The sequence below is a fragment of the Schistocerca cancellata genome, chromosome 7 (assembly GCF_023864275.1).
Source record: "Schistocerca cancellata isolate TAMUIC-IGC-003103 chromosome 7, iqSchCanc2.1, whole genome shotgun sequence".
NCBI lineage: Eukaryota > Metazoa > Arthropoda > Insecta > Orthoptera > Acrididae > Schistocerca > Schistocerca cancellata.
The window spans coordinates 583,357,393-583,383,594 of record NC_064632.1 but is presented as its reverse complement, the minus strand read 5'-3'; the positions used below and the strand labels follow the sequence as shown (position 1 = coordinate 583,383,594).

Sequence of the window (26,202 nt, the reverse complement as noted above, 5' to 3'; positions counted from 1 at the left end):
TAAAACACCTTTCACATGTAAGGTTAATTGATCATTTTATATCACACGATTTGCTATCAAATGTACAGTTCGGCTTTGGAAGTTGTTTGACAACTGAAAATGCTATATTCTCTTTTCTCTGTGAGGTACTGGATGGGCTAAACAAAAAGTTTCGAACGCTTGGCGTATTTTTTTGATTTAACAAAGGCATTTGACTGTGTTGATCTCACAATATTGCTCCAGAAGTTGGACCATTACGGAATAAGGGGAGTAGCTCACAATTGGTTCACTTCTTACTTTAGCAACAGGCAGCAGAAGGTCATTATTCACAATGCTGATAACGGCTGTGATGTGGGATCTGAGTGGGGTACTGTCAAGTGGGGAGTGCCCCAGGGATCAGTGTTGGGGCCACTCCTGTTCCTTATTTATATAAATGATATGCCCTCTAGTATTATGGGTAACTAGAATATTTCTGTTTGCTGATGACACTAGCTTGGTAGTAAAGGATGTTGTGTGCAATATTGACTCGGTTTCAAGTAGTGCAGTACATGACCTCAGTTCATGGCTTGTAAAAAATAAACTTATGTTAAATCACAGTAAGACTGAGTTTTTACAGTTTCTAACACACAATTCAACAAAACCTGACATTTTAATCTCACAGAACGGGCATATGATTAGTGAAACTCAACAGTTCAAATTCCTAGGTGTTCAGATAGGTAGTAAGCTGTCGTGGAAAGCCCACGTTCAGGAAAACTCCATGAGAATTTTTGTTCTTAAGGGACTTAATTATTTTGACATTGGCCTCTCAATATGTATATTCCTTATTGTCGTTTCTTGTTACCAATATTAGTTTATTTCCAACAATAAGCAGCTTTCACTCGGTTAATACTCGGCAGAAATCAAACCTCCATTTGGATCGGACTTCCCTAACTCTTGTGCAAAAAGGTGTGCAGTATACTGCTGTATTCATTTTCAATAAGCTGCCACTCGAATTCAAAAATCTTAGCAGTAATCCACGCGCTTTCAAATCGAAACTGAAGAGTTTCCTCATGGGTCTCTCCTTCTATTCTGTCGAGGAGTTCCTTGAAAAATTAAGCTGATTCTCATTGTATTGCTGATAGCATTGCTTAAACTTATGGACTGATTTTATTTTAGGTTCATGAACATTTATTTTTATCTGTTATTACTTTTATGTTGTAAGTTCATGTACTGACACGTTCCATGACCTTGGAGATTTGCTCCTCAATTTGGTCCTACAGAACTTGACATGTAAATAAATAAATAAATAAATAAATAAAACAAATTTCACAGCTGTAACTAATTACACTCTAGTTTTCTAACATAAATACTGTCCGCATATTTAGTAGCAGATTATTTCTCTTCACTGGCTACAAAAATTACACAGAATAATTCAAAAGCTAAAAGTAATATATTCATAACAATGGACTGTAGTATCAGTGACATAGTAAAAAAGTAAAGAGAAAATATTAATAAAACAACAACTCAAGATTAGCTCGCTCACAGTTAGTGCTTTAGGAGATTAACAAACGTGTGATATGCACCTCACTGCACCACTGAAGTTTGAAGTATTGTTTTTATTGAAAGAGTTATAACAATATCAAACCACTTGCATGTCATGTAAGAGCTTAATACACTGAAAATAAAAGCAAAACAATATAAAATGTAGAGAGAAGGGCAATGGTAAATCAAGAGACAAAATTATCTTAGTAATTATAGATAATGAGCAAACAGTACATGATGCCAAACATATAACAAACCTCTTTAACAATCACTTTCTAAATGTAAACGAGAAACTGGGGACAGTCAGCTCAAAATAAAAAGCATTGCAGTAGACGTGATAGTCAGCACCACAAGCATTCAATCAATTTGAGATCACTTCCAATTAAACCAGAAAAATAATTAAGTCCCTTAAGAACAAAAATTCTCATGGAGTAATAACATTTCAAGCAGAATACTAAAGTTGTATTCTTCTGATATAGCTATTGTGGTCAGCTGTGCCTTTTATACATAATAATGTATCTTTCTAGACAGATAAAAGTAACACATTGTTAGAATTTTATTTCAGCAAGCATTAGGAAAAGTATTAGTAAGTACCTAATTGTTTGACTGTTAATCTCCTCCTCTAAAGTTTTGGAAGAGATAATGCATTTAATCTATGAGCATACTTGCAAATAGAAAATTCTGGGTCAGTCACAATTTGAATTGTAGAAGGGCTTCTCCACTGAACATGATATTTACTATTTCACTGACAGTGTATTAAAATATGTGAATGACAAGATTTCACCTACTGCAATTTTTTGTCTGAGGCATCTGACAGTGCAAATAAATTTTAGTTTGGAGAAACTTACAACTCTATAGCTTTTGAGATATAATGAGTAAGTGGATCACTTAATATTTAACTGATAGAAAGCCAAGTGTTACGTTGTACTGGACCACTGTCGTTCTTGCTACATATGAATAACATTCCACCTTACACTGATAAAGCAGAAATTGTGATCTTTGCTGATTATAAAAGCATCATAATCAAGGGTACACAGTACATTCAGTTTTAAGCAAGGCAAGGTATATCATAATCAACAACAATACAGCACGTGAGGAAGAAAATGTGTAAAACTGATTTTTCAAAATTCTAATTTGTGCATAATGATTAGCACTAAAGTGAAAAGGCAGCTGGAACAAGTAGGAAGATTTACATGTTTGGGAAGTTAGATAAAGATGCAATAGTGCCACACCTCAAATAGACACTCAAAACATTTACCCAGGGGCAAGAACATGTAGAAGAACTGTGGCTAAAGTTTAAAAGAATAGTTGACCAAACACTGGACAGTTTGTACAGAGTACATAGCTAACGACGGGTGGGACCCTCCAGGGTATTCAGTCACTTCTAAAGAAACAATGACCTCTGCACGATATGTGAAAGACAAAGCGCACAGCTGTGGAGAGATGCTGAATGAAATGCATTTAGCTGTGAAGAGGACAAAGCATGAAACATTAAATGACTATGATAGCAGAATCTTATGGAAAGATCTCTCACAAAATGTCGGAACCCAAAGAAATTCTGCTCATATGCAAATTTTAAAAGTGTCCAAACACTCATGGATGACACAGAAACTGAGATGGAGGGTAGTAAAACAAAAGCAGAAATACTGAAATCAGTTTTCAAATGTTCTTTTACTAGGAAAGTCACAGATGTACAATCTCATTGCCAACGCAAAGATGAGTGACATAGATGTTAGTGTCAGCAGCATTGAGAAACAGCCAAAATTGGTATAATTAACGTAGACTCCAGGGTCCAATAGAAACCCTGTCAGATTTAATATAGAATCTGCAGCAAAGTTGTTCCTATTTAAACCACAATAACTCGCAGATCCCTTGAACAAAAAATTGTGCACAGCGTTTGGAAAAAAACCACAGGTCACACCAATCTTCAAAAAGGGTAACAGAAGTGATCCAGAAAAAATAACGTCCTTCAAGCTGACCATCACGGATTCCAAAAATACTGATCGTACAAGACCCAACACGGGCTTTTTTCTTATGGCATCCCGAGAAAAGGCATATGACTTGGTAACATAGCAATGTATATTAATGTAAGTACAATTATACACAGTATCAAACAAAATTTATGACTAGGTTGAGGGTTTCTTGCTATGGAGGATGCAGCATGCTATCTTTTGTAGAGATTCATATGGAGAGTTATAAAAAAAAAGTAGAAGTAACAGTGGGCGTATCACAGGTTAGTGTGTTGGGGCCCTTCTTGTTCATGTTGTGTATTACAGACTAGACATATAATATTAATAGCAACCTCAGACATTTTGAACACAATGCAGTTACCTACAATGAAGTACTGTCTGAAATAGCTGTGTAAATAGTCTGTCTATCTTGAATAAGGTTTGAAAGAAGTGTACAGATTGATAACTAGCTTTAAATATACAGAAATTATGCACTTTGCAACCCATAAAAGCTTAATATCCTATTGTTACAGTATCAATGATTCACATTTAGAATCAGTCAACTTCTACAAATATCTGGATGTGACTGTTTTCGGGATATGAAATGGAATAGTCCCATAATTTCAATTGGGAGTACAGTATTGGCAGACTTGGCTCGATCAACAGGATACTAGGGAAATGCAGTCAGTCTACAAAGGAGACAGCTTACGAATTATTTGTGTGTCCTATCTTAGAAAATTGCTCTCGAGTGTGGAATCTATGTCAGATTGGACACATGGAACATTTGTCAAAAAACCTGAATTGGCAGACTCAGAAAGATAGACATAAATTATCCTGCAAAAATCTGCTCACAAACTTTCAAGAACCAGTATTAAGTGAAAAATCTAGAGATATACTTGACACCCATACATAATGACGACAATAATTATATCTTACGCTGGGTGCACAACAACGTCTTAAGCACCACTCCCAGATCCATAGACATCGTTCCTGTAGAGTCTGTGATGACAAAATTAGACTAACTGTGGTATGCAGAGGCATTTACATAGTCATTCTTCCCATGTTTCATATGTAACTGGAATGAGAAAAAACCCTAACATGTGCTACCATGCTGAGTACTCTCTACCTACACTTCACAGCAGTTTGCAGAGCATGGAATTCACACATTACGGATCCTGCCAAATGCTTGACTATAGTAACATTTTCTCATGTCTGTTTGCTGACTTTGTGATGAAAAGATTACAAAATTAGCTTAATTTGTATATGTCAATTCACTGATATAATACGGAATAATTTTCTGGAGCAATTCTACATAGAAACACAAGGAATTCATTGTACAGCAATGTGCAATGTGCCATCTAGTTACAATCCTGAACTTATATGTCACAAACTGTTTCACAAAAACAGGCAGTGCTACTAGCAACTGCTTCACAATACATTTATTCTTTTTTGAAGTTTGTTGTTAACAATCTGGCACTATTTGAAAACAATTTTAGGTTCATAAATATAACACATCAAACAAAAATAGCCTCCACTATTCGCACCTTAGTCACATAAAGTAAGCAGCCATAAAAATCTATGACAACTCCCTTGTGAATAAAAGGTGACGGCAAATAGTTTAAGTTTCAAAACCAATCTGAAATGATTTCTACTTGACAACTACTACTCCACTGATTATTTTCTGAGTAGGCGGTATGCACATGGTTGGGCTACATTCATCAAATTTTGTCATTGACAGAGATCTTAACGAAAAGATTGAATTACGTAAATGGCTAGCGTAGCCGTGTTTACACTGATAAAATGTAACCTGCCGATATGTTCCACATCATGGTAAGTTGTCACTAGTAAGAACCATGGAACAAGGAAAAAATACAAAACTGAACTAACAACCAAAATGTGATGGTTATGGTTATAACACATCACACATATGGTTATAACACATATTACACATTAAGTAGATAATTTATGGATACACAAACACATGGAAAATTTGCTATGGATGATAGCACTGTTGCCGCTATGAAAAATTTTAAACAAATATTAATGAGATTTTGAAGTTCACTTACTGATCCAAAATTGTCTGAGCAAAGTTGCTTATTTCAGAAATACCAAGTTGTACACAAATTTTATTCACATCTAGTGTCTCCTCCATTCCTACAAGCTTTTCTATTATGCTGCGATTTGTTATGTATAATCTATTCTTCATTCCAGAAAGTCTTACAAAGTCATCCTGGAAATAGACAACATTCAAATAATTTAAATCAGAGGAGTGACATAATATCGTCAATCAAAAGAAAATGTTTTTTGTTACTGGACATTTCTAGCATCCCGCACATTACATATAATACAATGTCTAAATCATCAATGCAAATTACTTACCTAATGTTAAACAGACCTAATTAATAGTTGTATAACACTAAAAAGATTTCCAATTTGCACATTTAACTTAAAGACGATTTAATTGTGTTTTCCACTTTAGTTGCTTCATTTCTACTGAGTAGGGTAAGTTCAGGTGCTGAAAGTACTGACACAATGCCTGCTTGTGGGAATGCACTAGTCACGCTGTGGTATGTCAAGTTTTCTTCTATCATAATTGCATATATAGTTTTTCACTGTGTACACTACAAATCAATAACACAAATCACATAATAAAAAAACACATGGAAAATTTGTGACAGATGACAGCACATTTCTAATGAACCAGTAAAGGATATTTGCCAAAAGTTACTGTGCAGGGAATGGAAGTAAATTTCACGGACTGCACAGTAACTTCAGATATCTGAAACAATTGTGCACAACATCCCCAAAGAGCAACTGATACTGCATACATAGAAAGCCCAGATACTACAGAGGTCACTGCCAATATATAAGCTTCAACGATGCCGCTCCACACGCAACATTTTGAATCATATTGCCAGACAATAATTTTCTGAAATACATTAAAAGTATTCACAATTCCGAACATGGGCAGCCATCAGCTGTATAATAGAATGATGACAATGAAAATTTGTGCCAGACCAGGACACGATCCCCTTATTGCAAGTGGCCGCCTTACCATTTGGCTATCGGAGCATGACTCATGGCCAGACCCAAACATCTATATGTTGTTAACCACGTGTCCTTAACCTGTACACATACATCTACTATGTATATTCCCATACAGTGCAGATATTTTACTTGAAAGTTGCTTGCCCAGTGTCAGCGGATAAATAGGGTACTGCAGTGCCTGTGTTATTCTCAGTTACGATGCAATGCCCAACATAGCATTGTAATTGGGCACAACAAAGGCTTTGCAGTATCTTAAAATTTTCCATGTCAAACACAGTGTGTAATCTAAATGTCATATTACAGGAACAACAAATTTTGTAACTTCTGGATATGGGTTTCAGAATATCCACATAACAGAATACTCACAAAGAAAAATTTCCACGGTGGTATAGGGGACAAGATAGACCCTGACATGGTCACCTCATTTCACATAGCTCAACTGCTTCTTTTGGATTTAATTAAGTACTGGGTTTATATCCCTAAAGTACAGATCCTCAACACCCCTCAGTATTGATGCAACCAGCAGCATCACTTCACACTGTGGAAAGCCTATGAGAAGGAACGGACTACAGAATGCCAATCCACTCTGTAAACCAAAACAGGCCAAGTTAAAAATTATATTATTACTGTTGCAACTGAAATTCTAAACTCCTAAGAATTGTGTGTGCAATCAGTTCTCTATTTGTATTAGTTTGAATTTTGGAAATTTGTAATGTTCAATCCCTTTACCATCTTCTGTAATTTGTCTACTTTCTCTTACATTTTTGTCTATTTTACTAATTTTATCAGAAGAATGATTCCTTTGAGTTTCCTCCTTGTTCTCTCAAGAAGCGGTCTCTCTCATCCTGGAGTCTGAGACCTGCCTTTAATTTCTAACCTTCCAAAACCTTTCCTTCTTTCCTCCCTGGCAAATGAGGCAAAATTGCTGTTTCTTCTTTGCATTCCACTGTCCCTTTGACTAATCGGGGTCACTTAATGGAATCGGCATGCAAAATTCCACTTTAAAAATCATTTTGCTTGTAACTGGAAACAAAGCAACATTTTCTGTCAACAATGGACATCACTTGAAATATGCGATAACTGTTTGTTTGGGCTTACTACAGCTACAGAATCTGAAAATGAAATTGCAAATATCTACTCAAACACCAGATAACAAGTGCCTGACAACTCTTGGGACGCAAACCATGTATAAACATTTTCAGTTTTAAAAGGGTCTATGAGTAGTGCCGGAATTTCACCTTATCATTGTAAGGTTTAATGGCAAGCCATTCTATTTCCTTAATTTCTCAACCCGTGCTGTTGAGGTTGTATGTTAATGACTTAAATGATTAATGGAAAATCTCATATTAAGATGTGAAACAAATACTAACAAAGAGAGGGGCTGGCCAGTACTTACCTCAGCTCAGTACAGCCGATAGATTCACAAAACAGAACAGAAAATTTACATTCCTAGCTTTCGGAACTTAGTTCCTTCATCAGGGAGGAGAGAGGGGAAAAAAGGGAAGAAGGGAAGTGGATTCCGTTACACTGCAGGTTATGAAGCAACAGGAAAAGGTAAACAGGGAGGGTAGCAAGGATGGAGGCATGGTTGTCAGAGGGAAGCCAAAGATATTCTACTGTTAAGTACTGTGCCAGCTTCAAACCAAAGAGGATGCATACAGAAGTAAAGAGGTATGTAGTATAAAGACTATGTTGTTGTTGTGGTCTTCAGTCCTGAGACTGGTTTGATGCAGCTCTCCATGCTACTCTATCCTGTGCAAGCTCCTTCATCTCCCAGTACCTACTGCAGCCAACATCCTTCTGAATCTGCTTAGCGTATTCATCTCTTGGTCTCCCTCTACGATTTTTACCCTCTACACTGCCGTCCAGTACTAAATTGGTGATCCCTTGGTGCCTCAGAACATGTCCTACCAACCAATCCCTTCTTCTAGTCAAGTTGTGCTACAAACTCCTCTTCTCCCCAATTCTATTCAATACCTCCTCATTAGTTATGTGATCTACCCATCTAATCTTCAGCATTCTTCTGTAGCACCACATTTCGAAAGCTTCTATTCTCTTCTTGTCCAAACTAGTTATCGTCCATGTTTCACTTCCATACATGGCTACGCTCCATACAAAAATCTTCCAGAAACGACTTCCTGACACTTAAATCAATACTCAATGTTAACAAATTTCTCTTCTTCAGAAACGCTTTCCTTGCCATCGGCAGTCTACATTTTATATCCTCTCTACTTCGACCATCATCAGTTATTTTGCTCCCCAAATAGCAAAACTCCTTTACTACTTTAAGTGTCTCATTTCCTAATCTAATTCCCACAGTATCACCCGACTTAATTCGACTACGTTCCATTATCCTCGTTTTTCTTTTGTTGATGTTCATCTTATACCCTCCTTTCAAGACACTTTCGATTCCGTTCAACTGCTCTTCCAAGTCCTTTGCTGTCTCTGACAGAATTACAATGTCATTGGCGAACCTCAAAGTTTTTATTTCTTCTCCATGGATTTTAATACCTACTCTGAACTTTTCTTTTGTTTCCTTTACTGCTTGCTCAATATACAGATTGAATAGCATCGGGGAGTGGCTACAACCCTGTCTCACTCCCTTCCAAACCGCTGCTTCCCTTTCATGTCCCTCGACTCATACCTGCCATCTGGTTTCTGTACAAATTGTAAATAGCCTTTCGCTCCCTGTATTTTACCCCTGCCACCTTCAGAATTTGAAAGAGAGTATTCCAGTCAACATTGTCAAAAGCTTTCTCTAAGTATACAAATGCCTTTCCTTAATCTTTCTTCTAAGATAAGCCGTTGGGTCAGTATTGCCTCACGTGTTCCAACATTTCTACGGAATCCAAACTGATCTTCCCCGAGGTCGGCTTCTATCAGTTTTTCCATTCGTTTGTAAAGAATTCGCGTTAGTATTTTGCAGCTGTGACTAATTAAACTGATAGTTCGGTAATTTTCACATCTGTCAACACCTGCTTTCTTTGGGATTGGAATTATTATATTCTTCTTGAAGTCTGAAGGAATTTCGCCTGTCTCATACATCTTGCTCACCAGATGGTAGAGTTTTGTCAGGACTGGCTCTCCAAAGGCTGTCAGCAGTTCTAATGGAATGTTGTCTACTCCCGGGGCCTTGTTTCGACTCAGGTCTTTCAGTGCTCTGTCAAACTCTTCACGCAGTATCATATCTCCCATTTCATCTTCATCTACCTTCTCTTCCATTTCCATAATATTGTCCTCAAAAACATCGCCCCTGTATAGACCCTCAATATACTCCTTCCACCTTTCTGCTTTCCCTTCTTTGCTTAGCACTGGGTTTCCATCTGAGCTCTTGATATTGATGCAAGTGGTTCTCTTTTCTCCAAAGGTCTCTTTAATTTTCCTGTAAGCAGTATCTATCTTACCCCTCATGAGATGAGCCTCTACACGCTTACATTTGTCCTCCAGCCATCCCTGCTTAGCCATTCTGCACTTCCTGTCGATCTCATTTTTGAGACATTTGTATTCTTTTGCCTGCTTCACTTGCTGAATTTTTGTATTTTCTCATTTCATCAATTAAATTCAGTATCTCTTCTGTTGCCCAAGGATTTCTACTAGCCCTCATCTTTTTACCTACTTGATCCTCCGCTGCCTTCACTATTTCATTCCTCAAAGCTACCCATTCTTCTTCTACTGTATTTCTTTCCCCCATTCCTGTCAATTGTTCCCTTATGCTCTCCCTGAAACCCTGTACAACCTCTGGTTCTTTCAGTTTATCCAGGTCCCATCTCCTTAATTTCCCACCTTTTTGCAGTTTCTTCAGTTTTAATCTACAGTTCATAACCAATAGATTGTGGTCAGAGTCCACATCTGCCCCTGAAAATGTCTTACAATTTAAAATTTGGTTCCTAAATCTCTGTCTTACCACTATATAATCTATCTGAAACCTTTTAGTATCTCCAGGGTTCTTCCATGTATACAACCTCCTTTCATGATTCCCGTAGGATGAAAATATGCGTGAATGACTAAAGAGGAGAGGGAAAAAGGAGAAGACTGAATAGTAAATTGGAGTGAGGTTGGTTAATGTAGGTTCAGTCCAGGGGGATGGCAGGATGAAAGGATGTGTTGGAGTGCAAGTTCCAGTCTCTGCAGTTCCGAGGGAGTGGTGTTGGGTGGGAGAAGCCAAATGGCATGTATATTGTAGCAGGTTCCTAGGTCCTTAGAATTATGCTGGACGGCATGCTCTGCTACTGGGTATTAGACATCTCCTAGGCGGACAGTTTGTCTGTGCCCGCTCATGCGCTCAGCCAGTTTAGTTGTCGTCATACCGATGTAAAAGGCTGTGCAGTGCAGGCATGTCAGCTGATAAATGACGAGTTGTTTCACATGTGGCCCTGCCTTGAATTGTGTATGTTTTACCAGTAGCGGGACTGGAGTAGGTGGTTGTGGGGGGGGGGGGGGGGGGGGGGATGCACGGGGCAGGTTTTGCAGTGGGGTCGGTTGCAGGGGTAGGAACAGCTGGGTAAAGAAGGTGGTCTGGGAATATTGTAGGGTTTGACAAGGATGTTACGGAGGTTAGGGGGGCGACGAAAGGCAACTCTGGGTGGTGTGGGGAGAATATTGTCAAGGGATGATCTTGAGAAAGTCATATCCCTGGCGGAGTAATTTGTTGATGTATTCGAGGCCAGGATAATAGTGGGTGTCAAGGGGGATGCTTCTGAGTGGTCTGGGGGTACGAACATTGTTGTTGGCTGGGGAGGAATGTACTGTTTAGGACATCTGTTTGTGGACAAGGTCTGCGGGATAGTTGCGGGAGAGGAATGCACTGGTCAGGTTATTGGTGTAATTGTTGAGGGATTCGTCACTGGAGCAGATACGTTTGCCACGAATACCTACGCTGTAGGGAAGGGAGCATTTGATGTGGAATGGAAAGTGAAGGTACTGTTGTTTGTTTGTGGGTTTGATGTGGACAGAGGTGTGGATGTGAGCTCCAACATGATGAAGGGCAACATCCAGGAAGGTGGCTTGGGTTTTGGAGAAGGACCAGGTGAAATTCAGATTCGAAAAGGAGTTGAGGTTATGCAACTTGGGACCCAGAGAAAGACGACGGAGCATGCAGTATGGCTCAGGTCAGAGAGAAGGTCACAAATAGCAGATACGAGTATCACAGAGTGACTAGAGTCACATCAATCAATAACTGGGAGACTGCTCATCGAGTCACTACACATTAAAACACAGTCACGGGAGGTGTGCTTCATAAAATGTGGGGTTCTGTTAGTGGCTCTGAGCTCTGCTGCAACACACTACATGTTCTTGGCAACAAATGTTGGTCTTGGCAGGCAGGGGATGTAAAAGTTTATCCCATCTACATCTACGTCTACAAGGATACTCCGAAAGTCACATTCAAGTGCCTGGCAGAGGGTTCATCGAACCACCTTCACAATTCTCTATTATTCCAATCTCGTATAGCGTGTGGAAAGAATGAACATCTATATCTTTCCATATGAGCTCTGATTTCCCTTATTTTATTGTGGTGATCGTTCCTCCTTATGTAGGTCAGTGTCAACAAAATATTTTTGCATTCGGAGGAGAAAATTGGTGATAGGAATTTTTGTGAAAAGATTCCGTCGCAATGAAAAACGCCTTTCTTTTAATAATTTCCAGCCCAAATCCTGTATTATTTCTGTGACACTTTCTCCCTTATTTTGTGATACTAAAAAACGTGTTGCCTTTCTTTGAACTTTTTCGATGTATTCCGTCAATCGTATCTGGTAAGGATCCCACACCGTGCAGCAGTATTCTAAAAGAGGATGGACAAGTGTAATGTATGCAGTCTCCTTAGTAAGTCTGTTACATTTTCTACGAGTCTGCCAATAAAACGCAGTCTTTGATTAGCCTCCCCCACAACATTTTCTGTGTGTTCCTTCCAATTTAAGTTGTTCGTAATTGTAATACCTAGGTATTTAGTTGAATTTATGGCTTTTAGATTAGACTGATTTATTGTGTGACCAAAGTTCAACGAGTTCCTTTTAGCACTCATGTGGATGACCTCACACTTCTCGTTATTTGGGGTCAACTGCCACTTTTTGCACCATTCAGACATCTTTTCTAAATCGTTTTGCAGTTTGTTTTGGTCTTCTGATGACTTTATTAGTCGATAAACGACAGCATCATCTGCAAACAACCAAAGACGGCTGCTCAGATTGTCTCCAAAATCGTTTATATAGATAAGGAACAGCAAAGGGCCTATAACACTACCTTGGGGAATGCTAGGAATCACTTCTGTTTTACTCAATGACTTTCTGTCAATTACTATGAACTGTGACCCCTCTGACAGGAAATCACAAATCCAGACACGTAACTGAGACGATATTCCATAAGCACGCAATTTCACTATGAGCCACTTGTGTGGTACAGTGTCAAAAGCCTTCTGGAAATCCAGAAATACAGAATCGATCTGATATCCCTTGTCAACAGCACTCAACACTTCATGTGAATAAAGAGCTAGTTGTGTTTCACAGGAATGATGTTTTCTAAACCCATGTTGACTGTGTGTCAATAGACCGTTTTCTTCGAGGTAATACATAATGTTCGAACACAATATATGTTCTAAAATCCTGCTGCATGTCGACATTAACAATATGGATCTGTAATTTAGTGCATTACTCCTACTACCTTTCTTGAATATTGGTGTGACCTGTGCAACTTTCCAGTCTTTGGGTACAGATCTTTCGTTGAGCAAACAGTTGTATATGATTGTTAAGTATGGAGCTAACGCATCAGCATACTCCGAAAGGAACCTAATTTGTATACAGTCTGGACCAGAAGACTTGCTATCATTAAGTGATTTAAGTTGCTTCACTACTCTGAGGATATTTACTTCTACGTTACTCATACTGGCAGCTGTTCTCGATTTGAATTCTGAAATATTTACTTCATCTTCTTTTGTGAAGGCATTTCGGAAGGCTGTGTTTAGTAACTCTGCTTTGGCAGCACTGTCTTCAATAGTACCTCCATTGCTATTGTGCAGAGAAGGCATTGATCGTTTCTTGCCACTAACATACTTCACATACGACCAGAATCTCTTTGGATTTTCTGCCAGGTTTCGAGACAAAGTTTCGTTGTGAAAACTGTTACAGGCATCTCACATTGAAGTACCCACTAAATTTCGAGCTTCTGTAAAAGATCGCCAATCCTGGGGATTTTGCGTCTGTTTAAATTTGGCATGTTTGTTTTGTTGTTTCTGCAACAGTGTTCTAAACCGTTTTGTGTACCAAGGAGGATCAGCTACGTCGTTTGTTAATTTATTTGGTATAAATCTCTCAATTGCTGCCAATACTATTTCTTTGAATTTAAGCCACATCTGGTCTACACTTATATTATTAATTTGGAATGAGTGGAGATTGTCTCTTAGGAAAGCGTCAAATGAATTTTTATCTGCTTTTTTGAGTAGGTATATTTTTCGCTGATTTGGGCATTTTAATATTCAATCTTGCTATGACAACTCTGTGTGCATCTTATCTACGGTTTTAGAGCTGTCTGTGTAAATGATGACAGCACCCTGGTACTCCTGAAGAGCTAAGAGGAACAGACACAGAGGTCATGGGTACGACTAAAACTGCAGGTCTCGAAATAGATAAGTCCTAACTCGTGGTCTTGGTATTACCAGGGGGGAGAGCGTGCGGGGAAACGGGGAGCACATACTATGGAGGTTCAGTGGAGCTTCTGGCATAGGGCTTCAAGGTGCACTCAGCTGATAATCCCACACGAGGGTGGATGTCGGGATCAATGCCCATGGTAGGCAAGAAGAATTTTATAAATTGGAAGATTAGGAAATTTTCAGATAATGATTTTGCAAGTGAGTAAAAGTTGGTGCCATAAGAACTTCTTGTGTACTACTTTATACACAATGGTAAGGAGGTGTGGGCTACAGAGGTGTGCAACAGTTGTCGTCATAAAGAAGCTGGACAGGAGATCAAATGATTAGCAAACACACAAATACAGTAAAGAGAAGTTTTACTTGAGTTGTAGCTTTCTTCCAGCACTGAGAAGAAACTTTACAAAAGAACAAACAGCAATCGAGTCCAGCTATTACAAGAAGCAAACTAAAGCATCATACAGTGTGAGGCTACCGCCACTCATGCACGAGCGAAGTATCGATTGTTGACTAAGACTGAAGACTGTCAGAGACTGCGACTGAGACTGGGCTGTGTGTAGCTGCTGCCGGACAGCCTACACTGCAGTGGCAGAGGGCGCTCATAGTTGTAGCAACTGAAGGTGTGGCCTAGCAAGTGTGGCATGGTATCGGTCTAGCATGGTATCGGTCTATGATACCAGTGAACTGAAGAGGGAATATCAACACTTCAACAAGGAGGCATGGTATCGGTCTATGATACCAGTGAACTGAAGAGGGAATATCAACACTTCAACAAGGAGACAATCTACAGCTCTAGTCCAGAATGTTCCAACTGTCAGCCTCATAATGATGGACTGATGCTGCTGATCCATAAACCTGACAACCACAGCCCAGTCAAGATTAGACCAGCGCCCAGTAAATGTGGAGAATAGTAGAATGATCTGCACCCCAAGACACGGGAAAGGAAGCAGAGAGCATTACACTTCTGCATGCACCTAATCTTTAGTTGACAAAGATGGGACAGCCAAATAAGCTTTTTATCAAAAGGGAGACCCAACATCTGAGACTGTGCGACAACATCCAAGTGCAGGGTACACAAGTAGAATTCTAGGTCAGGATGGACTGTCATATGATGACAGAAATGCACAATTCACATTTTCATGGGAGAGAACCAGAAGCCATGGAAAAGGGTCCACATGGAGGCCCTTTGGATGGCACCTTGGTGCTGGCATTCAGCCAATGTCACAGTTTGGGCACTATACCAAATGCAAAAGTCATTGACATACACTGCAGGGGTGAGCAGCAGTCCAACAGAAATCATGAGCCCATTGATGCTGATGAGGAACTAACACTTATAAGCAGGATTGCACGAAACTGTTCTCTTGGAAAGCTAAGTAATGTACCAACTCTAACCCGAAACAACTGGTGGAGTAGAAACTGACAAACAAAAATCTGTTGAGAGCCTCAAAATCCCCAGTCATAGAGGGTAAGTAAAATGTCATGAAGAAGCTTGTCAGATTTCTATTTCCAGCCTCAACAGATAGCTTGTAGAGGACCACCCATCCCAGAAACCAAACTGATAGGGCGGACGAAAGGTTCATGATTCAACGACCTAATCATCATGTTGTTATCCTTTCAAGCTGTTTGTAGAGCATGTTGGCAAGACTAATCTGTCAGATATTAAAAAGCCAAAATAGTTGAAGACTTTAAGGATATGGCACCTCTGAGTCACATATTGGATCATTGGATTATAAATTGAGTTAGGTCCCGGAGCTGTGTCGTGTGCCAAGTGAAGAGCCTGAAGCAGTTCCCAGTCAGCATAAGATTCATCACGTAATTTGGCAACAGGAATAGACAATAGGCAGAGCTCTTCAACTTGGGTTTTATATGTTCAAAAGGTAGCAGAATAAGAAGAAGAAGAAGGCAACACTGTCACAAAGTAGGTCGCAAGGTGTTCAGCAAGAACTGGGACTTGGAACAAACACCACCATGAAGGAACAGACCAGGAATGGTGGTTGGTGGCCCAGAAGACTACAGAGCTTGGCCCACATCTGAGATGAAGCAGCCCATGTTCGCAAGGGGGAGACATAGCGCTCCAGCATTCCTTACTGTGTTAATTAGACAGTGAGCCTTAGCACCAAACCACCTAAAAGTGGAAGGGGGGAAGGACTGTGAATGGGTGTCACTTGGGACACTGCACAGATCTTCAATGATCCTGAATAAATGTTGTAATTTCTTTTGTCCACCATGGCACCACTAGGAGGCGAAGGGGGTCTGTAGAAAGGGGGACACAACCTCATAGACGCAATATGACACAGTGTGCAGCTAACAACAGAGGTATCCCCCAACTGCCGGTTGGTTCTTCAAAGAGCCCAACATGGCAACTGGCATGTCAGATGGTGACAAGGAAGTGACAGTATCACCATTAAAACTTTGTTTGAGATAAAGCACAGTTTAAACAGAGTTTGAAAGGCTTTAAGGTAAGTAACTCCTTCTACTCTATAGAAGGATGAATATCTTAGCAGGGACTGTTGGACAAGCTTAAGTAAAAATATATGTTAGATTTTGGTTTTGACAGCATTTGGTCACAACAGTCAAGATTAGGTATTCTGTGTATCATAAATTTATTAAAACGGCATAACTATGTTTCATTCTGGCAGTGTATTAATTCCGTAAATATTAGCTTTTCCGGTTTACTGTAATATATTCAGGTATCTTGACAATCTCCTGACAAATAATCAGGGAAGTGAGTATTATACTCAAATGTTCTATGTTTTTTATGTTATACTTTCTGAATCATCTCGCTTTTTGGTCTGTGGAATGGAAACCAAATCTAATCTAAGTTAAAAGTGTCCATTGTCACAAAGATTTTGTGTAGTGACCACTGCATTGAAGCCGCAAGACTGGAAGAAGAGACTAAGATCTGTAGACAAAAAGATGCTACGAGCAACACTGAAGTGGGTAAGAATAACACCACTGAGGGAGACTGAGCATGATTGGAAAGAAGCTGGTCAATCAGAAGGCCCCTACCAGACAAAATGGTATGTCACCGAAGTGGGTGGTGTGCACTCAGATCCCCAAGTAGGAAGAAGGGTCTGAGTTATTGGATTAAGGTGGCCATCTCAACATAAGTAAGTGCACAGCCTGAAGGTAAACAAACATTACCAACATCTCTGGGGCCGTTTGCACTTACCTAAATTCGAATTCCACCAAACACCGCATGTTACTTTCCAAAGGATTGAGATCAAGATTGTGATGCGCTTTTGTAAGCCAGTCGTAGCTCATGTCAAGCGATCTTGCCAGCCAATGACTGGATATTCAGAGCATAGGACACATGATTTAGTCAGCCAATTGCAACATCACTGTTAAGTAGTGCGAACACACAAATGGTGAAAGGCAATGGTTTAAATTAATATACATAGTGTTGCTACAAGAAAAGAAAAGCTTTCACGTATAATATTGGTCTCTAACATTAATAAGCTGCAAGAGGAGCTAAGCTTTCACACATAATGTTGATCTTCTTTGCGCATGTTACACTGTAAGATACATCACACAAATGTGCCAGTAAAACTTTTAACGACATAAATGTCTGTTCTTCTGGGCTCAAAAATATTCTAAATGGTCGTCCTCAAAGATTTGAATTTTGAATGAGAGTGAAACACACTGTGATTTAAGAAAGTCATCGGACATTGGCGGACAGACTCCATCTTGTGTAAAAGGAAATTTACTTTACTTGAAAGTATCGCTTTTCAAACAACCATTCAGAATATTTTCCCCTGACCTGTTAGAAATAGATTCCTTTCAGCAGTTGCACCAGACGACAGGCGTAGCCGCGCTTGCGCAGCTACGATGACGCAGGAAGCCTGTATGTTCGTACGTGTAAAACATTAGAAGATCTTACATTATGTCATAAAAGAAACAAGACATTAGAGGATACTCCAAGAGCATAGGAATTTTGTGAACCCTACTAAAATGCATAATTCAACTTAAAGTGCGCATTCGTATGTTCAGATTCAGATGTAAATTTTCTTGGAGTACCAGTACCGCATTATCTCATGTTTGGTTCTTTATTATGGCATAATGCTATTACCGAACAATCAGTTTAATAAGTCACAGCTGCAAAATACTAACACGAATTCTCTACAGACAAATGGAAAAACTGGTAGAAGCCGACCTCGGGGAAGATCAGTTTGGATTCCGTAGAAATGTTGGAACACGTGAGGCAATACTGACCCTACGACTTATCTTAGAAAATAGATTAACGAAAGGCAAACCTACGTTTCTAGCATTTGTAGACTTAGAGAAAGCTTTCGACAATGTTGACTGGAATACTCTCTCTCAAATTCTAAAGGTGGCAGGGGTAAAATACAGGGAGCGAAAGGCTATTTACAATTTGTACAGAAACCAGATGGCAGTTATAAGAGTCAAGGGACATGAAAGGGAAGCAGCGGTTGGGAAAGGAGTGAGACAGGGTTGTAGCCTGTCCCCGATGTTATTCAATCTGTATATTAAGCAAGCAGTAAAGGAAACAAAAGAATAATTCGGAGTAGGTATTAAAATCCATGGAGAAGAAATAAAAACTTTGAGGTTCGCCGATGACATTGTAATTCTGTCAGAGACAGCAAAGGACTTGGAAGAGCAGTTGAACGGAATGGACAGTGTCTTGAAAGAAGGATATAAGATGAACATCAACAAAAGCAAAAATAGGATAATGGAATGTAGTCGAATTAAGTTGGGTGATGCTGAGGGAATTAGATTAGGAAATGAAACACTTAAAGTAGTAAAGGAGTTTTGCTATTTGGGGAGCAAAATAACTGATGATGGTCGAAGTAGAGAGGATATAAAATGTAGACCGGCAATGGCAAGGAAAGCGTTTCTGAAGAAGAGAAATTTGTTAACATCGAGTATTGATTTAAGTGTCAGGAAGTCGTTTCTGGAAGTATTTGTATGGAGCGTAGCCATGTATGGAAGTGAAACATGGACGATAACTAGTTTGGACAAGAAGAGAATAGAAGCTTTCGAAATGTGGTGCTACAGAAGAATGCTGAAGATTAGATGGGTAGGTATTGAATAGGATTGGGGAGAAGAGAAGTTTGTAGCACAACTTGACTAGAAGAAGGGATCAGTTGGTAGGACATGTTCTGAGGCATCAAGGGATCACCAATTTAGTATTGGAGGACAGCATGGAGGGTAAAAATCGTAGAGGGAGACCAAGAGATGAATACACTAAGCAGATTCAGAAGGATGTAGGTTGCAGTAAGTACTGGGAGATGAAGAAGCTTGCACAGGATAGAGCAGCATGGAGAGCTGCATCAAACCAGTCTCAGGACTGAAGACTACAACAACAATAACAACAACAACGCCATACGTGCTAGATGATGAAAACGTGAACTTCAAATGTGGCGAACAGTTGAAACTAGGTAGTAGCGTGGAATTAAACACTTTGTTTCAAATAAATTGATTGCCGCAACAGAAAAAGATTAATAAAGTCAAATTTCTTTAATAAACTGCAACGATAACTTCATTGTTCTGCAAGGCGATTAATGCTTGACTGTCAGAAAGGTAGAAACAAAATAAAATCTGAAACTAATAACTTATTTTAGCCTTCCGTAACTATGTGAATGTATTTTAATTCACTTGATAGCTCCCGATCACAGAAACCCGTTTTGTTTTCATTTGACGTGACAGCAATAAATGAAAAGGAAACGGCAAAATCACTTAACGTAAACACGGGTCACACGGAGACTACCACCACCCCACTACAACTCAGACTGCTCTGTGCATCAGGTCCGGATCTACAAGATTTCCGAACCGGGCCAATATTAGGTAGTGGAGCTCCCCCTCCCCTGAGCATTTGAGGTAGGTCCCAAAAAATTTTAAAAAATCTACTTTTTCAAAAATATCTTCATATTGCAGCGCACATCTTTCTGAAGGGTCTGATACATAAAACATATATGATCGAGGGAATGTAAGACATATTATTTGGTCTTAAGTGCGCCTCTTCACAGAATTCTTCCATCGCATGTCTCTGTATTTCGCTCTGTGGAATTCAAACGTGTAATATTTTGTAATGGGTGCCATCTAACTATATTCAGGCCAGTGGAAATTAAAATGTCCTGTGGTGCCTCTCCTGCTCCCAGTGGGCCGGTTTGACATCATGCCCCTCTTTAATAAATCTCGCAATTAAATCGTATGGGATTATTTGTAACCAGGAGGACAAGAACTCTACAGAAAATTTTCAGTCTTTACTGCCTATTAGCTAATAACTTGCTGTTCTGTGTGACATGAAATTAAATATAGCAGACATAAAACGAGTAAAGACAAGAGACAAGCAAGACAGTACACATTTCTTCAATCCTTAAATCCTAGCTTTTATTTCTCTCTAATCTTGTCACAGCTTTATATGGCACACTTTCCTTTCTGGGAAAGAATCTATTACGCCACCAAAGTTCGTCAATGTTTTGCTACATGAAAAAACGCAGAAAAGCCGTAAATACAAATAGTACCCAAGACTGGCATGGTTTCTCGATCTGATTACATGTATTTTGTCACTGTCTGCTAGATAAAATGAAATAGGCCTGCCTAATATTACAGCAATTGTTACACACACCAAATAAATGAGACTGTTTTGGCACAAATGGTCATTTTTATAACACGAAGTACCAATATTAAATGCCTATTAGGCCTACTACAAGCAAAAGGTTTTATGTTAGGAAATAGTTTCACATTTCATTCATACACTCTAGCTTCTGAAGCATGAGATCGAAAAGTAGTAGTACAAAATTTTTATATGAATTTGGAATCATCATATTCTTCCGTAATTTGTGAGAGTCTCCATTTCTTCTCCTTCCTCGTTCTAACAAACAATCTTATTATCACTAATTCTGTAACTATTCCTGGCAGTGTCAAAATTTATTCCCTGGTTAACTTCACTAACCGTGCCACAATCATCAGTTTAGTTACCCCGCATTTGTTCGGTTAGGCATTATTACGTGTTCGTACAACACGTTTTCCGCACTACTCCCAGAATAGAACTTTAGCAGCTGCTAGTCGGGGACTGTATAACTGGCCCTTAGTAGTGTGCCGGTCTGGCCAAAACTTTTCTCTCAAAATTTCATTTTCTTGGATACACGGAGAAGACAATACGTAAACCCCTAAAGGGTCAGACTGACAGAATCACTGACTTATTATCGCCCAGCCCAAACCGCTATGGAAAGAAACTTGAAGTTTGGAGAGGGTGTGGATCTTATACTGTAGGCATCATTGAAGAGATTGGACGAAATTCTGCTCCTAAGGGAGTGAATTAGGGAATGAAAGGTTTTTTGAAAGTATGTCACTATTAAGGGCATTTTCAAGCTAGAACTACGCAAACTGGTATTTGGTTTCTAAGTCACAAAACGAAACATACGTGTTTCAGCCTTTTTGGAAATTCAACCACTAAGGGGTAAAAAAAAAAGGGTGAAAGTTTTTTCGAAAATAAAAAGTACTAAAGGATTTTTAAGGCTACATCTAAGACAGTTGGTATTTGACTTCTCAGTCAGAAATAAAAAAAAAGAATACATGTTTCTTTGATCTGAAAATTCAACCCAAGAGGGAATGGAATAGGGGATGAAAATTTTTAAGAAAATATTTTGTTAAATTATAGAAAATTTAAAGGTAAATTTATGACAGTTGCTATTTCACTTCTCAGTTACATATAAAGAAATAGTCATTAGGGGATGAAAGTTGCTATGGAAATATCTCCACAAGAACGCAAAAGACATGATTAATAAAAACTTTGGACTCCCAGCTAGCACTCAAGCTTATTTCAAGGTGGATATTGAGTTTAGGTTCAGTTGAAAATTCAAGATTGATAAATCAACCTGTTACACAGCTTGTTTCAAGATGGGTATTGAGTTTAGGTTCAGTTGAAAATTCAAGATTAAAAAATCAACCTGTTACACAGTTTACATCAAGCTGTAAAAATTTAGCTTGAATTAAAATAATTTTCCCAAGCTTGAAATAAACTGTAATTTCCCTGGCAGGCTGTACAGCAGATGCGCGCGCAGCATAGCTTCCATAGACGTCCACGGGAAGCGCCACAAGCGTTTATTAGCCGTGACGTAAGGGTGTTGTCGTGTGTGACGTCATGACGGCGCGGAGTTTGGTTTGAGTGTGCTGTCTCCAGTTCTGTTTTATCTTGTTTTATTAACTTTTCTGAGCCTTGCTATGTTTATGGCCATTTTACCTTTGTGACGTGCGTTAATGGTTGTGGTTTGTTGACAAGTTTGTTTTATACTAGAAAACAGTTCGGTACGTTAATGTTACAAATGTTAAATATTACGTAACGTAAAGTTACGTTTACAGCCATTTTACCTTTGTGACGCGCATTAATGGTTGTTTTTTGTTGACAAGTTTGTTTTATACTAGAAAACAGTTTGGTACGTTAATGTTACAAATGTTAAATATTACGTAACTTAATTAATTAGGTTCAATAAATTCAGATTAATATTTATATAGCTTAAAACAAGCTGTAAATACCAGGCTGTATTCCACGTCTGTAGATACAGCTGGAGCCAAGCTTGATAGGTCAAGCTTGAAATATAGCTTGAACTCTGCCAACTTTGATGTTTGTTTCAAGCTTGAATCGAGCTAACAGGCCTGAATATTCCAGCTTTGATCAAGCTTATATACTTGAACTTCACAGCTGGAAACAAGTTTGAAACCGGCTTACTGTGCTATCTGGGCTACAGCTACCAGAACAGCTTTATGGTCAGAAGCACATTCAGAAAAGGCCATGCTTATTTGGCATTAGTTAGCACTACAAGCTTAGAAGGTGTTGAAATTTGTGAACAATATAAAAATCGATTAAAAACAAACAAACAAAAAATTCTGCAGGCCGTACAGTGTACGCGAGTGAAGCAGCGGGTGACCAGCTAGTGTGTGTGTGTGTGTGTGTGTGTGTGTGTGTGTGTAAATGTTTAACTTATATCAATGTGCAAAAACTTATAGTTACATGGATGGCACATATATGAATAAATACATAGATAGATAGATAAACAAATGTAAGAGAAAGTTGAATCTGATGCAGTTAAATAAATCTAAGTAAAATCCCACCATAACATGAATTATATTTATTCTTCTGATAGGCCTATCACTTTTGTTGGTTTACCAATGCACAACTAAACTGTCACATCCTACCACATGTAGACCTCACACTAAGCTATAGATCAATGTATCACCACAATTAATATTTCTTACATATTTTCAACAGCATCACCAGCTTAAAATAGGCCATGAGCTACACTACAGACAAATCTCTCAACAAAACCTTGAAATCTTCATTCCCAAAAGTAATACAGAATCACCAATTATGTTGTCAGTTTACTGTTCTGTAACTATATGTGCATGTATTACACACTGTATCATCATTTCATCACAGGTCAAAGCTGACATCTGATTGTTCAACTCACAATAAAATAATAATAAACCAATGTTCCAATAGTGCTGAAGAAATAAGAATGAACATTAAGAACAGTTGGTTACAGCTCAGAGTATACCAATATGCTCTAAAGAAGTACTAACACGTGCCTATTGAAGAAATGTCTCAGAAATACTATACCCTTTCACAAGTTATGCCAAAATGTACAGCTGCTAGATCAGCACACATCACTGCCTTTGCACTTTCACTTAGTTTTAAATTTTTGGCACCTCCAGATGACATTTTCAAGTCTAGTATGCGCTGCAGCTCTGAAGCCTTCCTGAAAGATACAAAAATATTTGTAAAGCATATGACACTCTTTTTTTTAATTTTCATTGTACTTCTGCTTGAAATGAAAAAGTGGATTTTATTGATTACAGCAGCCTACTGCTTTACAGCACAATGTACAAGGTATATGAAAGAAAGGGGTTGCTAAGAAAACTACCTCATATTTTGGTAATACACTTTTAGTAACCATGACAATATCGCTACTTATAACGGTCCATTATTCTTTCAGCGAACAAATTTAACTCTTGGGCTAAACACTACATCAATGGCTACATAAACATAGAAGCATAAAAAATGGTGCCACAAAATCAAGAAAATTATTTACTGAATATTTATTTAAAAAATTACACTGACTGGACCATTTCAGTAAGGAACTTAAATAATTCAGATTAAATAAGGGTCAAGGAAAAAAAAAATCATCTAATTCTTCCTCGGCAAGAGTGTCGTGGCAATAACAGTTGCGTGCAGCACGGTATGACAGAACTCAGTTTTCAGTTTCCGTTGTCTGCGAACTAAATCCGCCATACAATTATCAACATTTAAAACATCATGGCACACACATTCTTTACACCTGATTTCGTTCTTACTTGGATGACCTACTACAATGAGTTGCTGAATGGGGTACGTAAAGTTTCCTTTCACTTGGTATTGACACACTAACTTAAAGAACATTCACGATTATCTGAGTTTCTATATGGCTTTTCCTTATACATGAAGAAAACAGTTTCTGGGGTAAGGATCATTTTGGAAAATCACTAAAAATCGATGGTCCACGTCGCTCTAGTTTGACACCAGGTTTCTTTTTGCCATGAATTACTCTTCTTGCGATGCCAACTACTCATAAATAATTCGCTACTTACTTAAGAACTTTATCGTCTTCTATTCCGAGTTTCGGAAGTAACGACTTCAAAAACGCGTTTTGGAAAGCCATTAGTAATTTGTCATTATCCAAGAAAGTAAACAAACTTTACTTCCCGCGCATTCCAAAGTCTTTCCACTCTGAAGACTCTAGTAATGTAAGCGTATGCAAAAATTTCTCTACATGTCATGTCAGTCATTCGACCATCGATACCTAAATATTAGGCGTATTTATTTATTTATTCATCCATGTACCATTTGTTACAGTAGAATCGGACTTGACAGAAACATACAGGTATAATATATACAGAGACAGCTGCAATCCTCTATTCAGAAAACTATAAGTTAAGTAACCTACACAGCTTGTATTCCTGCAACTGCTAAAAAAGGAGGCCGATAAACAAATAAGACAACATGTAAAATATAAGTTTATAACTTTCTACAGTTTTCACGAGTGCAAATTACAGCTCCTTGCTTGGGATCATGAAGACCAATTCAACGAAAATGATGATATACGCCAGTACCACACTAAAAAATGCATGAAATTAAGAATTCCACAACATAACACAACTCAAACTGAGGGAAGCATTGATCACATGACAGTAGAGTTGTAGAACTTTTTACCAACACATATCACTAATTAAATTTAAAGATTTGATCAAACAGCTGCTATTAGAAACTCCTTTATATTCAGTCACAGAATTTCTTTCACACGAAAATAACAGAAGTAACCAGCCGTAGTATAAAAAATGTATGCAGGAAGAGAGAAAAAGGAAAAGTAAAAAGAGATAACCTCTTAACAACATTATAGTATCTAAATATAACTCAGTACAAGTATTACCGGTATTGCTTTTAAATTTTTGTATTAATTTAAGCAAAAATGGAGCTAAAATATGTATGAGCTATGTGACTGTCTTACGAATTATATATCAAATGATATGGTAACAAATTATTGCAATTAAATGTTCATTCATTTATGTACTGAAAATATGCCTGCCTCATAAAATCTATTTTTCTTACTTCATCTAAAATTGCTCAACAATTATGTAAATTTACAGTAGTATTGTGGCTAAAATTTATAAGTTATCTAAGCAAAGCAGTTTGATTCAGTAGAAGTAATGTTTTGTAATGTAAAAGTGACGATGCAAATATGTATTTGGACATGCTTCATAGGTGTACATCATAACCTGATCAATAAATAAAAGTAAAGTAAAAAACATTTCAAAAATAGGACATGATAAGGTGAGGATAGAACAGGAAATCGACCATGGTCGAAATAAAGGAACCATCACAGAATTTACCTAAAGCCGGGTTCACACACGCAAAGAAAGTATCGTCACAAGTCAAGTCATTCTGAAGTGGCGCTGTGAGCTACCGTTCACACAGGATGCCACAAATTCTTAGTAGTTGCGCAGTTTGCAAAATGGCATCAACTGTCTCAGCTGATTAAACGGCTGTACATATTACTAAATAAGATGTTTTGG

At 38.4% G+C, this 26,202-nt stretch overlaps 1 protein-coding gene across 2 annotated transcripts in view; it reads right to left on the bottom strand.

Moving 5' to 3' along the window:
• LOC126092102 (origin recognition complex subunit 6) overlaps positions 1–24,845 on the bottom strand; it is a 77,906-nt gene extending 53,061 nt beyond the window's left edge. For both annotated transcript variants that reach the window (XM_049907534.1, XM_049907533.1), the window contains exons 1-3: positions 24,721–24,845; positions 23,714–23,852; positions 5,516–5,679 (exon numbers count right to left, since the gene is read on the bottom strand). In XM_049907534.1, the coding sequence (XP_049763491.1) occupies positions 5,516–5,679; positions 23,714–23,852; positions 24,721–24,791 (374 nt within the window). In that variant the 5' untranslated portion in view covers positions 24,792–24,845. The remainder of the gene's footprint in view (positions 1–5,515; positions 5,680–23,713; positions 23,853–24,720) is intronic.
• Between the last annotated feature and the right edge of the window lie 1,357 nt (positions 24,846–26,202).